We start from the raw sequence: 16,336 nt of genomic DNA, 5'->3' as shown, positions 1-16,336 counted from the left end.
ACAGCCAATGGACAGTCGGAGCCGGAGGCATCACTTTCCCCATCCACCAATTGGCTTCACCTGACGTAGCAGGGGTCTTCATTGTGGCTAAACTTAAATACTTCTCAACTTTACCTGCATCTCAGCAGTTTTTACACCTTCCTCTGCAGGCAACATTGACTGGAGAGCATTTGGTGAGTAGGTTCAACTTTGTTAAGTAGCCAACCGTATAAGATTTTATGACTTAAAATATAGCTCAAGAAAAAAAAAAAAACCTTGTGAATACTTAGTTATTCTGTCTGTCCTAACAGCAATACCCTTACATTGTCTCTAACAGTTAAATTTGTATTTAATGATGCAAAAAAAAAAAAAAAATCAACTTATGAAAAGACATTTCAACATCAGTGTTCACCTGGGGAACTGAATAAAAATAAACAAATGCCACCAAAAAATGCAAGATAAATTCATTTTGGTAATGAAAATACCATTTCTTAAGAAGATATAGATATTTCAACTATCATATTGTGTTTTATCTCACTAACAGCAGATGCAAAGTAACTACGTGTCAGATGTTTTCCTCATATTGGTACCAGGCTATTGTTTATGTGAGAATTAACATGATATGAACTTTTTATTGCCACACCTCCCTCTGAGTTTCTCCATCTAACTGAGCAACATGTCCCTTTTTTTCCCCTCTGACAGCAAAAATGGCAGAAACTGAAACCATCAGTCATCGCGAAAGAAAGGAAGAAAATGGAAATACCCTGGAAAAAATATCAGAGGTGGATGAAACTTCTCATAACAACTTTGATGACAATGACGATACCCAAACACCAGTGGTGGTGGTGGTGTGGAGAAATGTCATACTGATGTCCCTCTTACATATGAGTGCAGTTTATGGAATATTTCTCATTCCATCTGCATCAGTTTCAACTCTCATATTTTGTAAGTATTATCTAAATGATGTAACATGCTTGGCTTTGTTGTCTCTTTACTTGTAAATCCCTGTGGAGCACAGTCAGAAAGGGCTGATGTCATATTGCAAAGTACAGTAGCCTATACATACAGCCTGAGGGGGCTTGAAGGAGTGTGTTGTACAATCCCAAATTAGAAACATGCAAACTTAGAATAGTTGTTAAACTTCTGAAAAATAAATATTTGTGCCCAAATATTTACACAAACATTATTCCCAGACACAATACACTCAGTCCCAGTTCAAAACCTGTCATTATCCAATCCTGGGACGCTCTAATGCTTTATTACCTTACTTGAAAATGAAAATAAAACAACACAACATAGTGTCTCAGATATCTGTCCTGTCCACTTTTCTTTCTTCCAGCTGTATTCATGTACATCTTCACTGGTCTTGGCGTGACTTGTGGAGCACACAGATTGTGGAGCCACAGATCCTATAAGGCTTCTTTTCCCTTACGGGTCTTCCTTGCCATGTGTAATTCCATGGCCTTTCAGGTAAAACAAAGAGATTAAAAAAAAAAAAAAAAAAAAGATTTCTACTGTATTCTTATTTATTACATTTCAGTTTATTGTTAAAACATTTACTACCAAATTAAAAATAGAAAAGTAAAGTGCCCTTATACTTGTGATGCATGTATTTAAATGTGTCACATAAGCTTGATTTCTCTCTGTCTGTGCAGAATGACATATTCGAGTGGGCGAGGGACCACCGTGTTCATCACAAGTGCTCAGAGACGAATGCTGACCCCCATAATGCCAAACGGGGTTTTTTCTTCTCTCACATTGGCTGGCTGCTCTGTCGAAAGCATCCCATGGTTATTGAAAAGGGACAGAAAATAGATGTGTCAGACCTGAAGGCAGACAAAGTGGTCATGTTCCAAAGAAGGTGAGCAAACACTACACCAGAGTTTGTCTTTGAGTTTATCCTTGTTTTTCTGTTCAATATGTAATCAGCGACCGTCACTTCAGGCTATTTACTGAGACTTTGGGGGATTCACAAGCTTTGGTGTTTTATAACTGCTAGACAGTAACATTTATCTGCAAAATTTGATATTAACATTAACATGTCTGAAAAACTGATATCAGTTTTCCAGTAAATACTGACTAAAATAATCTGACACAGAACATGCATCATCAGTGATATGAATGTTTTGCATTATGACTAAATTTGTTTCTAATGCAGAATTAAAAGTATTTGTATGGTGCTACTTTTTTTTGTTTGTTAATAGCTGCGTGTTTCCCTCCTGGTCCAAGATGTAAAGGATGTTGTAGTCAGGGTCACTGTTGCCATGTCAACAGATTAATTGGTTAACAAGATGGATGTGCGTGTTCATTGACTGTTCATGGGCCACATGGTCTGGAGAGATAATCATGTTAATGTGTTTATGATTTACTCCATAAGGAGAAATATGATGTAATGTGTGTCCAACATGCCTATCACCCTGTTGACTTGAATTTCATTCATTACAAAATGTCCTGCTTTGTTTTTCCTGTACAAATATGATTCAGTGGTTGTGTCACAATCAAAAGTTGCCATTTGTTGTTTTGTCTGGCTGTCAGTCTCAAGAGGGTTGATGTTACGTAACATGAGCTGGGATGAGGTCATATAGGCGAGTGAGAGAAAGAAAAATCAATTTGATTCGATTCAGCTTCAGGGTTAGGGTTACAGTGAATCACAGGCAGTTGATAATGGATCTGTTTGAGGTATCACTTGTTCTTCTATTTCAGGTACTACAAGCTGTCTGTGCTGACCCTGTGCTTCCTCATGCCCACGCTGGTGCCCTGGTACTTCTGGGGTGAATCTCTGGCTGTTTCCTACTTCATCCCTGCAATCCTGAGATACGTTCTGATGCTCCATGGCACCTGGCTGGTCAACAGTGCTGCACACATGTGGGGCAACAAGCCTTATGATAAAACCATCAACCCGGCAGAAAACTTACTGGTTTCCTTTGGTGCAGTAGGTAAAGAAACATTACGTTCACTCCGTTTACTTAGATTGCTTTCTAATTGCAATCTGGAACAAAACACTGAAACAGAGTTTTAGAATAGATAACGAAAAAAGTAATAGAAGTCGGCAACAGAGCGTTGCATTTGTTAATTGGATGTTTTCTGCTGTAGTGCTCCATGGGATTGATACCCATCTTATCACTGAAAGAGTCTTTTATGACTCCTTTCATAACAAATTGTTTGTGCTAATGGCTGTTTGCCAATTCTTCATCCTGTGATGTATTCAAATGGAGATAAAGCAGGTACAGATTCATATCTTCATTCAAATTAAGCCTGGAATATTAAACATCTCTCTCTTTGGTTTTCAGGGGAAGGTTTCCACAACTACCATCACACATTCCCCTTTGACTACTCCGCCAGTGAGTTTGGCTGGAGGCTGAATATCTCCACCGCCTTTATTGATGTCATGTGCTTCCTGGGTTTGGCCAAGGACCGCAAGAGGGTGTCCAAGGAAATTATCCTGGCTCGCATGCGACGAACGGGTGACTCGGCCAAAAGTGGATAAATCCCACTAGCTTCAAATGCACGAAAACACAGAAAGCATTTTGGTGTGGGAGGCTGGGCATTATGATGTTTCTGATGGTTTGTTGTTTGGACTAATATTAGATTTATTATCATTATATTTGTCAAAGCAGTAATTATTTTTATAATTAATAGATATATTATTTGTTTTTGGCACCTTTATATGAAGTATTCTGCACAACAAGATTTAGTTTCTTTTGTTTGCTTGTAGGACATTTTGCTCTAACTTTGGCCAGTAGTTCTTTGTTTAATTCTACAGGGTTAGGGGGTATTTGTTTGGCCTTTTTAAAGCCAATGTTCTTTATTTGAGGTAACAACACTTTTATGTCTGTGGTCTCCAACTGGCCAAGGAGCTTTGTAAGTACTGTAACTGTTAATAAACCAATTATTTCTCTGGTGTAACACAATATACCTTGAGTATGAAGCAGTCTTTAAATTTCATCCACCCTCTTCATGAAGATACCTCTGTGTTGAACATTGGAGCAGGATATGGACTCTTTACCTGAAGAAATATTATTTCCTCTTATTATGTATTCAGTTGAAATACACTCAGACTTTTCACCTCCCTCAGAAAGTGCCAGTCAGGCTTGTGAAGGGGGGTGTTTACTTTCTGTCACTGAAACACATCAGGAATCTTTCCCAAATGAGGCTTGGCACACTTATTAGAAAGTTGCATAAAAGTGCAAGTTATAGTAAAAAAAAAAAGAAAAGAGAGAAAGTTTGAGCTTTTAACTTTTGCTCTGACACCAATGTTGCATCAGGTACAGCAGGGGGTCCAACAAGGATCTCAGATCTCGTTTTTTTTAAATCTTAATCTTACTGCAGACAGAATCGTGCCAGATGAGTTTAAACACCTCCTGCTCCCATTTTTGGACATGTGCTGTTTGAAATGAAAGTCTTGCTCTCTGTCTGCACCACTGATGGGCATCTGTAATGCACAGCATATACTTTTTATCCACATAATGAAGGAGTGATGATATGAAACCACCATATTTAACACATATTTGAAATGCCAGTTAATGTTTGTTTTTTTTAACATTCCCCAAAGAAAAAGTTTTGGGAAAAAACAAAAGAGTATAACCACTGTGTGGGGACAGTAATTTTTGGTATCAACTCAAAAGTGGATTTTCTCCCTCTACTGGAGAATTAAGGTATGGCAAGTCAAAGAAACAGCATTATACACTAAAACAGCATTATAGACTCGTCATGATCATTGTCTTTTCGGTGTACGCAGACATTGTTTTATCCTGAGCAAAACTGTAAAAACAAAACCACACCAGTAAAGATTTTTAAATAAAAAATATAAGTCACACGTTTTTAGAGAAAGGGGGCCTAAAGATCAAAATGTTGACCTACAACAAGAAAGTAAAATGCATGAGCACTATCCTGTTCTCATGCAAGCATAATAATAATTTAAAAAAAGGTTGATTACATTATTCACTCACAAGTATGTAACAGATGGACAGGCTATTTCCTGCAGAAATGATGGAACCAGGACAGACTGTTAAATTGCATATTAGACCAGACACATCTTAATAAATTAGAATATCATGGAGGTCATCAGTCTTCCCCATGATAGTGTAGCCTACTGAACCAGACTAAAAGACCATTTAATGGTTCGGGAAACCTTTGCAGGTGTTTTGAGTTCATTAGCTGAGAGTGTGACACCATTAGGTTACAATAATGAACTTTTTCACAATATTCAATTTTTTTTTTTGACTTACTGATTATTCAGTTTCTATTTGAATTGAACAACTGAAATAAATGAACTTTTCCATGATATTGAAAATGCACCTGTAAACAAGATAAGATAGATAGACAAGTAGGCTACTTTATTGATCCAGTAGAAAATTCATTGTCTCAGCTACACACAGTGCATAAAGTGCATAAAACAGTGTCAAAACAATGTGAGGGACCTCAAAGATGAAGAGGACACTCCCATACGGTAGGTGGCGGTATGGCCCTTTTACATCGATTTACAATCCGCTATTAAAAATCAAGGGACATAATGTAGGCGACTCTCTTTTATGGAGAGGAGTTGTTTAGCCACAAAGTCGATATAAAAACCCTACGTGGCTTCTTCGAAAAATATTAATGATATATAAACTTAGTTAAAGTGCTGCAAAAGACTTTTCTAAAGTTTAACCAGGACCTACGTTGACACAGAGCTGGAAACAAGCGGAGCCACTGCGGAGAAACCTGCAGCCTGATAGAGAGGGAGAGAAGATGCCAGCAGCAACAGCAACAGAGGAGCTATCTGGTGGGTTTTCATTTTTAATATGCATGACAAAGCTTTACAGTGTTTTCTGTAGTATAAGTTAATCTAGACGAATAAAATAGGCTAATGTTGCAGCACTCTACAGCATCCAGAATAGCGTTAGCTTAGCATTGTAGCTAACAAGCAAGTTTCCCTGTTTACAAGTGTTTCATGTTATGTTTCGCCTTTACCCTAAATCTCTACTAAACCACATCCACAACCCCCACCCAGTCGTTTTCTGACATGTTGAGTTCACCTAACCTCAACCCCACATTAACCACTGCGAGTCAACTTAACTCTGCTAACCCTAAACAACACCACTTTGCCTTTCTATGTCTATTAGCATGCTTTATTAAGGAAGCAAATTAGCTCTAATATGTAACTAACAACCAAATGTTTGTCTTTCTAACCATTTGGAAGAACAAATATTCAGATAGGATTGTAAGATTGTTTCAACCTGTTGCCTGGGTTACCTGTACAAGTAGCCGGTGTTGACAGGTAGATATAGATAAAAAAAAAAAAAAGAAAGAAAAGAAAATGAAATTAATTGATTAAAGTATTGACTCAACAAGTTCTTCTAATAGTCATTACTATTATTGTTGTTGTAAAGATTAATTACTTTAGTTTTCCCTTTATTACTGGTGAGGCTGTGTTGCATATTGTCTGTTTAGCCTACTGACAAAAGTTTTTGAAAAAAAGAAAGAAGCGATTTCTACTTACACTTCTTCAGGTCTAATGAGATAACATTTAACTGGCAATTGCAATAGAAATGCACAATAAATTGTAATAACTACATAACTGACATCACAAATGCAATTGAGGAGGTACCAGACTAATAGTCAGACTCACATGATCCCATGACCAGTGAGCTCTTTGAGACCAGAGGTTATGGTTGCAGACACATATGGGAGACCTTGTGATAAATGCATTGCTTCACTTCTGTATTTCAGGCACCAACCAACTTGTGGACGGCATCTGTAGGCTTTCTCCAGATCTGTTAGCAGAAGCAGTGAGTATATTTTATTCCAAGTTCTGTGTGCACACATGTGTCAAAAACAAGCAAGTTTTTGTCACAGAAAAACAATAAGTGAACAGAACAGCCCAGTTTTTTGAGAAGTAGTCAAGTGAGTTAATATAAAAGTGCTCAGTGAAGAAAAAACACACAGGGTCACGCTATGATGTTGTTTTTGGCAACTAGTATTTGTTAGATCACCACAGGCACGCATGCTTCCTGCTTCTTCACACGTGAAGTTTCAAAATGTGAAATTAATGTCGAGTTAAAAAAACAAAAAAACAAGAGGATGCTAAATACAGTATTATAGTTTTCATTGAGGGGATGTTGGCAGCCATGCTCTGCTCAACTTGCACAGGATGTGGTGTCGTTGCTGTAGAGGTTGTGCTGTCGTTATGATAACTAATCTTATAATCTCCACAGTGTCAGCACATTCTGACTTATCTTCAAGGGCAGACCAGAGGAGTAGATTCAGCTGAAATTTCTAATGTGAGTCAATATTTCTAAAGATTTTTTTTTTTTTTTACTTATAGTAACTCATCTTTCCAAGTTCCTCTTTCATTACTTGTTTTTTTTTTTTTTTCTCCTGGGCAGAGGTTTCAGAGAGCTGGAGTCAGACTTGACCATGAAGCTCTGCAGAACATTGTCAGACTTCTTTTGTTAACATTCAGGTATCTTTCATAATATTATTTTTCTCTGATTGCAGTTTGTTAATTTGATATTTGCGGGCCTGGGCCTGTCTTCTCCCATGTTGCACATATTGATGATGTTATACATAAAGATAAAGAAGCACGCTGTTCTACTTTAAGATGTGATAGTTAACATTTGTATCATCAGATCAGCAGGGAAGAACAACCTCTCTGGAGATGACCTTGTGTCAAAGTTGGAGGAAGGCAGTAACAAGTGGTCCAAAGCTTCCCTTCAGGTGTTGCACAAGTTGTGGAGTGAACATGGTGCATCAGTCCATGCACACCAGCAGGTCCAGGCCATGTTCAGCATCGGCCAGGTTGGTCTACATTAAATGCAGTAAACAAGTCTCTTCTTTTCAAATATTTTCTGATGACCTGAATTATGTGTGACTTCAAAGCTTGTTTATGTGTCTGTTTCTGTCTAGGTAGTGGACATTCAGTGGAAGCTCGGCATGGCAGTGAGCTCAGACACATGCCGATCTCTCAACTCCCCATATGTGACTCTGCTGCTGAAGATTGTTGAGCCCTCTGGACAGATTTGTCAGAAGTCTTTTGAGATGACCATTCCACAGTTTCAGGTCTATATTTATTGATTTTCATTTGTTTTGTTTTGTAGAATCCGCTATTCTTCCTGGGGTCTAAACAAATCACATAGTGACAATAAAAGAATACTCATTCACACTAGACAACACAGACACTGACATGAAACAACATATGCATGTTTTAAAAGTAATGTAACTGACACATGCACTGATACAGTAACTCTGACAGAACAATAACAACATTTTAAATTGACAAGACAAGACAGCGCCAATTGAATCTATCAATCTTATTGATAAATATAAACATTCAAATATTAATATATAGAATATAACCCATATACCTCGTATATATATTAACTAAAGTTCCTTTTAAATAATGTGAATGTAGTGTTATTGGTGTAATTTACATCTGGCTTGATTTCTGAGATTTTTTTCTATATTCTGTTTTCTGCAGAACTTCCACAAACAGTTCAAAGAGGTGGCAGCTGTTATGGAGACTGTATGACAGCTGCAAGGACTCCCGAGTGCTTTTCCGCAATTATGCCCCAGTTTACACGTAACCATTGGAGGAACAGCTTGGGCCAGGTGTTCGTCTGTCAGCTGTCCACGAATGTAGATACGAATTACTGCAAATGTCATTTGTCAGTTTTGCACTTCAGTTATTCCTGTTTTCAAAATTTACTCCAGCTGTTACAATGGCTAAAAATGCCTGTCGTCACTTTGAGTGCCAAACTTTTCAGTGTATGTTTTCATTTAACTTATCCAGATTTAAGTGTATGGACATGTAGTAAGTATGGCTGAACAGTTAATCACATTATTATCAAAACTGTTACATTGATAAGTGCAATATCCAAATTGCAGGGGCTGCGAATTTTCTGCCAAATATCTGCCAACATAACTGCACTATGATTTTTCCTTTTAATGTTTTGCATATTGTTCTGCCCTAACAGTGTATAACCACTCCACTAACACCAGAAAACCTTGACTAATATTCTTACTGTGCTGCATTTGCTCATTTGTTACAAACATTGGTATGGTTAGATTATCTGCACTGTTTTTCCTCTGGCTTTGTACTTATAATAAATTTACATAGTGAAATCAAGCGTTGCTAATATTATTGTTTTGTGTGTTAAATGTTTTCAGATATACTTATTAGTTTGAAAAGTTGTAGCAAGTAATTAATTTGGTCCATGTGAGCTTTTCATTTTTTCTGCTAATGCCTGTAAAAAATTCTTCAATGCTGTGTTTCAGAGTTGAGCTATTCCATGTCATTTGGGATATGGTGCAACAGTGATGCAATTAATGATAATTAAATATAAACCCTTATTGCGTGGGTATTGGTCAAAATTTCACATTTCATAGTAAATCAGTTAGTTAAAACACTTTAAATTAATAACTAACCTGGAAATTACTGTCATTGTTGGCTACACTATGTGCAGATTCCACAGGGAAACAATTTGCACTTTTGGATAGATGTTTATCCTGACAGTGGTGAAGTGTAAAGAGTTTTTCTGCTGTTGGAAGGCACAGACGGTCTGCAGCAAACTGAAGGATAGGTTATTCAAATATCCAGATTGTGTAATTGTCTATTTTAATTTTTTAAAATCAATTTCCATGCAGTTGCAGTCAATTTAATATGATATCAGCCATGAAAAATGACAAAAATACAACCAAAGGAATTCATGAAACATGGATTTTGATCAACATTTATAGTCTAAACAAGTGTGGGGTTTGTTAAATTGCACAGCTGTGATGGCTGACTGACTACTTTTTTGGTGTTGAGGTTATATATGGCAAAACAACTATTTTTGGTGTATGTGGATTTATGGCAGGTGGGACAACATTGAACTCCTCTGGTGCAGCCAGGGTATCAGATGTGATCACAGCTGTCCAAGATTGTGATTCAGTAGGCTACCTAGACTACGTGTAAACACACAGTCGTGGACTGCCTATAGTTAAAGCATTGCATATGATCATTGTGTTGCCAACATTAGAAAGGGGGGAGAGAGAGAGAGGCGGGGCATCGTCCTGTCACGTTTTTCGGAGCGGCTCTGCCCTGCCGACTCTCCCAGCACATGGGATGGTTGGGCGGGTCGTCGACGCGGACAGCCGCTCCGCCTCCAAGGCGTTGTGTGGAAGAAAGGAGCACTCACAGTCGGGGGGGAGGTTGCACTAAAAGGCGATAAACAAGAGCAATGTATGTATTTTATAGAGCGCTGAGAAAGAAAAGTGAGGCCGTGGCAGCTGAGATGATATGAGACAGGGTTTTTTTTTTTTTTTTTTGGAGGGGGTTCCTTCCAGGATTGTGTACATGCCGTCGCTGCGTGATGCGTTCAGGAGCAACGTCAAAGAAATCAGATTTCAGTGGGCGACTTGTGTTTACACGGGAGCCATCCAGAGCCACGTTTTTAGCCAAGCAGCAGCAACAGCAACAGTAACAGTGCAGGACTGTTTAGCTGTTTGACTCACTGCCCATGCAAACAGTGGAGCAACAGAGCAAAGGGGGAGGCAAACTACAAATTATACACAACCATATAAGTATTGACTTGAAATCCTTCAAGAAGGGGACCCCCGGGGTCCATTGGAGAGAATTTGGAGAGGTATGGATAACACGGAGCGCTGCAGCTGATCCACAGGGGCGAGCACATGTTGTGCACATAGCCAGTCGCTTCGTTGCATGAAGTTTCACCATGGATGTGGACGTGGAAAGTGTTGCAAACTAACCACAACTACGGCCGACGTCGGCTGCAGGGAATGGTACATGATCGGTATTGTTTTTGTTTTGTTTTTTAAAGTAGTCATTTAGTCCAAAAGAAAAAAAAAACTGTCAACGAGCCTCGGCCCCTAAAGTCGACATGGAGAGTCAGGATGAGAAAGAGAACAGTCCCCCGAGGACCGACGGGAGGTTCGCGCTGACTTACATCGGCTGGTCCTCGCTGGACAGGCGGACCACGCTGCCCATGCTGCCGTGGCTGGTGGCTGAGATCCGCAGGAGGAGCGAGAGGGGCGACTGCGGCCCCGCGGTGCAGCCCCGAGAAGTTCAGCTGGTCCTCAACCCCCCCTTCGTCCGATGCGTGCCCTCCAGCAGCAACAACTCCTCCGTTTTCATATTCGAGCACAAAGCGCAGCTCATCTCTCGCTTCATCCACAACAGCAATGACCTCACCTACTTTGCCTACCTGATGCGGGGTCAGCCCGACAACCCCGAGTCCGAGATGTCCTGTCACGTCTTCAAGGCCTGCGACCCCAACCAGGTAGGGCAGCCAGGCCTGGCTCATGTGCCAAAAATACCCTTGCAACAGCGCCTGGGGCAGTAAGAGTGTAAACATCATAGCAAAGGGCAACAAATGAAATAAGTATTAATATTATTTCTATAATAACCTCATTGTGAGTTTTTATTAACATCTCATACACTGATGATGAAATGAAATGGCAAGTTTACTTATGAGGCTCCTAAATATCATTTATTTAAGAGTTCTAAATCTAGCTACATTTATCTGCAGACCACCAATTTTTCCTTTCATGATGACCTGAATCCTGCAAAACAAAGGCTGAATTGGAAATCTCCTTGAGGTGACAACTATGTCATTTAATCTCAAACAACACAGATTAGTCAATAGTCCAAACATGTTTGCCCTGGTATTAAGTATTTAGGCCAGCGGTCAGTGGGGATGATGAATTGTGCACCCTGGATTGTTTTTGTTTTTTTATTTGGCAAAGTTAATCCATCTCTGTGCTTTTCCTCTTTAGGGGATCAGACATCTCTCTGTAGCCTATGGTGTGATATCATCATCAACAACAATAACAACTGCATAAGCACAGTATCAGAGTCAGCACATTTACATGCTGATCAGCATGCCACTCTTGAGTAATAGAGAGAATTGTGGTAAAAAAAAAAATAAAAAAAAATCAGGAAGGTGGGAGTCTGAGTTTGAGGTTTAACATGCAGTCATGTTTTCTGGTCTTTGCTGATGTGCAGTTTAAGTCTGCCTGGTTATAAGCATAATGCTCAAGAGCTCACCCCAGTGGCACTGTTCTGTAGGCTTTGTCTGAGAGTTTGTGGTAGTGTAGTGGAAGTTTTCTTGTGTAAACACTCGAATCATGTGGTTTAGGGTTGTGCCTGCGTGATTCGTAACGTGCTGTAACACAGGCTCTGGAGTTACACTTGTTCATGTTGTTCTTGTCTCTGCAGTGAAACCAGGAAACCTCCACAAATAATGCTCACAGATATCATGTGTCACGCACACGCTTTGCATCAATCTTTTGTGTGTGTGTGTGTCGTATTGTGTTTCATGTGTGCTAAGTGTGGCACTAAAGTGAGGGGGGGACGCCATGGCACAGCAGAGCTCAAGGCAGACACAACTTTCAAGGTGTCTGCATGTATCCGATGTTTGCAGGAGGCAGAACGGCATCTTGAACATACCTCGTTCAGCAGCGTTACGCAACAAAAACTGGTTTGGCAGCCAGCGAGCGAGGAACATGTGCAAGGTGGACCATGTGGAATGCATGGGTTATTCTAACAGTACACTGCTGCCACCCCTCCTGAGAGGTCATTGGTAATGATTTGAATATTTGCCAGGTATTTCCTGTGTATGGTACAGACACTCTCATTGTGCTGCTGTTCGCTTTCTGTCCATCTCAGCTGAATCTGGAGAGATGATAAATTATTGCTTTATTTTTGGGCGACAGGCGTGTTTTCAAATCTATTATTAGCTGTGGACTTGACAGGGGCACTTTGTGCAAAACCCTTAGGAAAGACGTCTGGTCTGTTAGCAGAACTATGTAAAATGTTAAAAGAAAATGACACACATGACGTCTCACAGAGCAGAAAAGATTAACTGGCTCAAATGCAGCTAATTAGATCCTGTATGCACTGAAATGATTGGAGTTTAACTTGTAAAAATGTAAACAAAGCAAAATCTATACTAGACAATGGATGTTTGTTCCTTTGTGTTAAAAAGCTGAGCACTTAAAATCAAGTCTGACTTCCTCAACTTGAAAAACAACATTAGTCCTCATCTGTTATAAAGGTTTCTGATCTGGCTGTAATTGGTGAAGCATACAGTGGAGCCATTTTTTTTCCATTTAAAGAGTCAGCCATAAGTGGACTTTTGGTTATTGCATCCGTGACAACAGGCCAGATGTGAGATTTGTTTTGCTCTTGTAATAACAAACATCGAGTTAAACTAACACTGTTGTTTGGAGTTTAATTGTAACAGTTTAAGCAGCTCAGAGCGTGGATCACTCATTAATATCCTCAGTGAGACTCTCTTGGCAGCAGATACAAATTTAACACAACGCAGTATTGGTGTTATCAAGCCTGTAACACACAGTCTGAACCTGCACAGTGTAAACCACAGGCCCAAGTGTGTCTGTCTGAGTGTGTGTTTTTCCACCTCTGCTCTCACTTGGAACCGGACCACGGTGGACTCTCTCACTGGGTGACCCTCTGCTGACTTGCGAGAGCTGTTCATCCTTCAGTGGCACGTCGTGACAGTGGGACACACTCATGAGCCAAGTCAGGCCAAGAGTGATGGATTGGATGAAAACAAGAAGTGTTTATGTGCTATAAAACCACAGCGAGGTGAAAAGTCATTATTATCTACCTCTACCTGCCGACTTTAAACTAGATCACATGAATATACATGTCATATCACAAACACGACCTACCCTGCCTTTTTTTTTTCCATTCTCCGTCATTGTGTGGTGTTGACAAGTTTGTCCTTTGTTACACCTGTGCCAGCCTTTGTCAGCCAGGGCAGGTGATGCAGGCCTGTCACTATCTGTTAACATGATCACATGTCTTGCCAAACGAGACATGAAAGACCAGATTGTTATCGGCCCGTCACGATAACCTCCGACACAGTGCCGCCGTCATCCCCTCACAGTTTGGTCAAGTTACAGTGATTTGCACTTCAAAATACTGTCTGCATCATGTGCTTCCATATGATCATGAGGAACTTTTGCAGCTATTTATTTGTGGTGGTTGATAGATGCCATGTTTAGATTTATAGTCGTACATTGGATTGACTGCAAATCACAGGATTAAGTAACTTCCTGTTCAGACTGTCAGCAAAAACATGAGTGTAAACTTGTTCTAACAGAGAACGGGTTGTGTTTGGTTAATTTACAATGATCTAACACAGACACACACAGTGGAAAATCACGTTATTCAATGCAAAAACAGCAGCAGCAACAGCAACAACTACAACAAAAGTTTTTACGGATGGAGAAGGAAAGGCCAGTTTGTTTCACGGCTGATTTTTCAGCAATGATATCAGCTCCCATCCCATGTTTAGGTGACACAGGAGCCTTTGTCTTGCTTTGTTTTAAGTTGGAACATAAACTCTGTTCGACTGAGGAAGTTAATGCCCTTGGGCGCATGGAAAAGCACAGAGGGGACAAAGGCTGTAATGACAACATGACAACAAAAAGATGCCTTTTACAATTGATTTTTAAGAGCTCCAGACACTATATTTTTCACTAAACCAACATTATTTATATTGAGGTTTTCTAATGAGTTTTCTAATGTGCACCTTTTTTGAAGTGCTTCTATTTCATAGTTTGATTGATTTTTTCCCCCTTGTTTATCTTTTTATAGTCTGACATTTGAAGTTTGTACAAAATGAAGTTCAGCTGTAATTGAGTTTTTTGTTTACCATTGATTATATTTACATAAAAAAAAGAGTGTAATCTCTTACGGCGAGTGGTCTGACATGCAGATTTATCTTCCACTTCTGTCACTGTCTCTTTTCATCCTTATCTCTTATTGACACAGCGATAACCCCGTGTGTCTCTAAAATCGCTCTAATTTGCCCTAATCGCAGATCCTGTGGTGGAGTGTGCTGGGTCCTGGCTGGGCAGCAGAAGCTCGGTGCCAGCGAGCGTTTGATCAGATGTTATTAGGGCCTATTGTGGGGAGGTTTGACATTACATGAGCCGAGCGCTCACGACTCCAGCAGCTCGGAGAGGACAATCCTTGTGTTTGTTTTCTCCTAAGCTCTTAAAGCCATACTTGGCTGCTGGCGTTTATGTAGACAAGCCAAGTATCGGTGATATTTAGTTGATAAAGCCGGGCAATGATAGGACTCGTAGGAGAAAATCAGACATGAAAACCAGCATGAAGAACCAGGCTGGAGTTAGTGGGAGGACATGTTTGAATAGGTTCCCAGTTCAGTCAGTATTCTGCCTGTCTGTGCCTGTCTCCACCCAAGGAATGAGCACCTCTACTGGCTCTGTATTGGGTAGACGACTACAAATAATTAATCAGATCAAATGGTGCTGTGGCGTCATCTTTCTCATGTATAATCCAGCAGTTTCTTTAAATGTTAAGACACCGCTATCACTTTTTCCTCTGTGGTGCGGGAACCCATTCCTAATTGTTTGTGATTCTCATCATGCCTCTGAATTTACTTCGACCTTGTGAAGTCAACACTTTCTTTTCCCAAAGCAGAGCTCACCTTTTACTCCATAACGCTGTGTTTTCACACTTCACACGTTTCAGGTTACTCTGTGTGTCTATATTTTTGCACACACATTCCCCTTTGAAAGCTTCAATTTTGTCATGTTTCAAAAGAGTCTTTGAAAGCACCACCCCCATCACCTGCTCTTCTCCTCATCTCAATACAGTCCTCTGTCGCACACGCAGTGCACGGTTCAGCCCTTGGGAAGGCAGCGACTTTGGAAAATGGGGCTTTAAAATAGCTCGTGTTGCCACAGCAGCAATATGGCGGACAAGTATTTCATCTCATACATGACCGGGCCAATGTGGGCAGCACGCTGGCTGCAGACTTTGTCGGGATGTTTTATTTTTCTTCCCTATCTCTCCTTTTTCCTGTTTGTCTGCCCCTCTTGTTTCTATGCAGTCGTGGTCACACCTCTCAGGCATATTGTTACATAACTCCCCTGCCCAGTCTACATTATAAATATATTTGCTCAACAGTCAGTATGCAGCTCTTATCAGACACCCTAGGAGATGTGTGCAGTGTGTATGTGTGTGTGTGTTTGGAGCAACTGTTTGCTTTAGGGCTCTTTGTTGCCTTAAACACACTTAACTGACCTTGGCTGTGGCCCTGGTGCCGGTTGTAGCCTCTCTCGCTTTTCAGGGAACATTGGGGCGAAAATGTCAGTGCTGCAATAACTCAGTACTCTCTCTACCCTTCGCTCTGTATTGCGAAAGTATCTCCAGACTCACTTGGCTTCACTTTCTCAAGTATTGCTTAAGAAGGTGTGCTTATATTTTCTGCATTGACTTGTTCGGGGTGGTGTGGTGTTCATAATGGAAAGTTAGTCATCTCGCACATCAGTGTTGGTGCAGGTGTTGGACAAGTTGCAGGTGTCTGACAGAGTGGGA

General features: G+C 40.2%; 3 protein-coding genes across 10 annotated transcripts in view; all 3 read left to right on the top strand.

Annotated features, from left to right (window-relative positions):
* Positions 1-686: 686 nt before the first annotated feature.
* On the top strand, positions 687-3,518 carry LOC146965228 (acyl-CoA desaturase-like). The gene is made up of 5 exons (XM_085764398.1): positions 687-924; positions 1,319-1,449; positions 1,635-1,840; positions 2,683-2,915; positions 3,270-3,518. The coding sequence occupies exons 1-5, from the start codon at positions 687-689 to the stop codon at positions 3,464-3,466; spliced, it is 1,005 nt and encodes a 334-aa protein (XP_085620524.1). The 3' UTR covers positions 3,467-3,518.
* Positions 3,519-5,490: 1,972 nt separating this feature from the next.
* Positions 5,491-9,085, top strand: commd6 (COMM domain containing 6). Its single transcript, XM_085765366.1, has 7 exons — positions 5,491-5,743; positions 6,691-6,749; positions 7,176-7,241; positions 7,347-7,423; positions 7,590-7,758; positions 7,867-8,019; positions 8,438-9,085. The coding sequence occupies exons 1-7, from the start codon at positions 5,710-5,712 to the stop codon at positions 8,486-8,488; spliced, it is 609 nt and encodes a 202-aa protein (XP_085621492.1). The 5' UTR covers positions 5,491-5,709; the 3' UTR covers positions 8,489-9,085.
* Positions 9,086-10,084: 999 nt separating this feature from the next.
* Positions 10,085-16,336, top strand: part of tbc1d4 (TBC1 domain family, member 4) — a 28,256-nt gene continuing 22,004 nt past the window's right edge. For 3 of the 8 annotated variants that reach the window (XM_085765784.1, XM_085765782.1, XM_085765779.1), the window contains exon 1: positions 10,116-11,237. In XM_085765784.1, coding sequence (XP_085621910.1) covers positions 10,839-11,237 — 399 coding nt within the window. In that variant the 5' untranslated portion in view covers positions 10,116-10,838. Of the gene's footprint in view, positions 11,238-16,336 lie in introns of all 8 variants that reach the window. The other 5 variants (XM_085765776.1, XM_085765777.1, XM_085765780.1 and 2 more) reach the window with 4 other exon arrangements.

This window comes from Trachurus japonicus, chromosome 21 (genome assembly GCF_045865225.1).
Source record: "Trachurus japonicus isolate A0001 chromosome 21, Traja_1.0".
NCBI lineage: Eukaryota > Metazoa > Chordata > Actinopteri > Carangiformes > Carangidae > Trachurus > Trachurus japonicus.
The sequence above is the reverse complement of the archived record's forward strand: the minus strand, read 5'-3'. Positions and strand labels throughout refer to the sequence as shown.

Bases quoted from the DNA above. Each gene is read 5' to 3' on its own strand.
- LOC146965228 (XM_085764398.1), top strand. From the start codon at position 687: ATGGCAGAAACTGAAACCATCAGTCATCGCGAAAGAAAGGAAGAAAAT. The intron at 925-1,318 runs GTAAGTATTATC...TCTTTCTTCCAG, and splicing joins AGTTTCAACTCTCATATTTT to CTGTATTCATGTACATCTTC. The intron at 1,841-2,682 runs GTGAGCAAACAC...CTTCTATTTCAG, and splicing joins GTGGTCATGTTCCAAAGAAG to GTACTACAAGCTGTCTGTGC.
- commd6 (XM_085765366.1), top strand. From the start codon at position 5,710: ATGCCAGCAGCAACAGCAACAGAGGAGCTATCTG. The intron at 5,744-6,690 runs GTGGGTTTTCAT...TCTGTATTTCAG, and splicing joins AGCAACAGAGGAGCTATCTG to GCACCAACCAACTTGTGGAC. The intron at 8,020-8,437 runs GTCTATATTTAT...TGTTTTCTGCAG, and splicing joins TGACCATTCCACAGTTTCAG to AACTTCCACAAACAGTTCAA.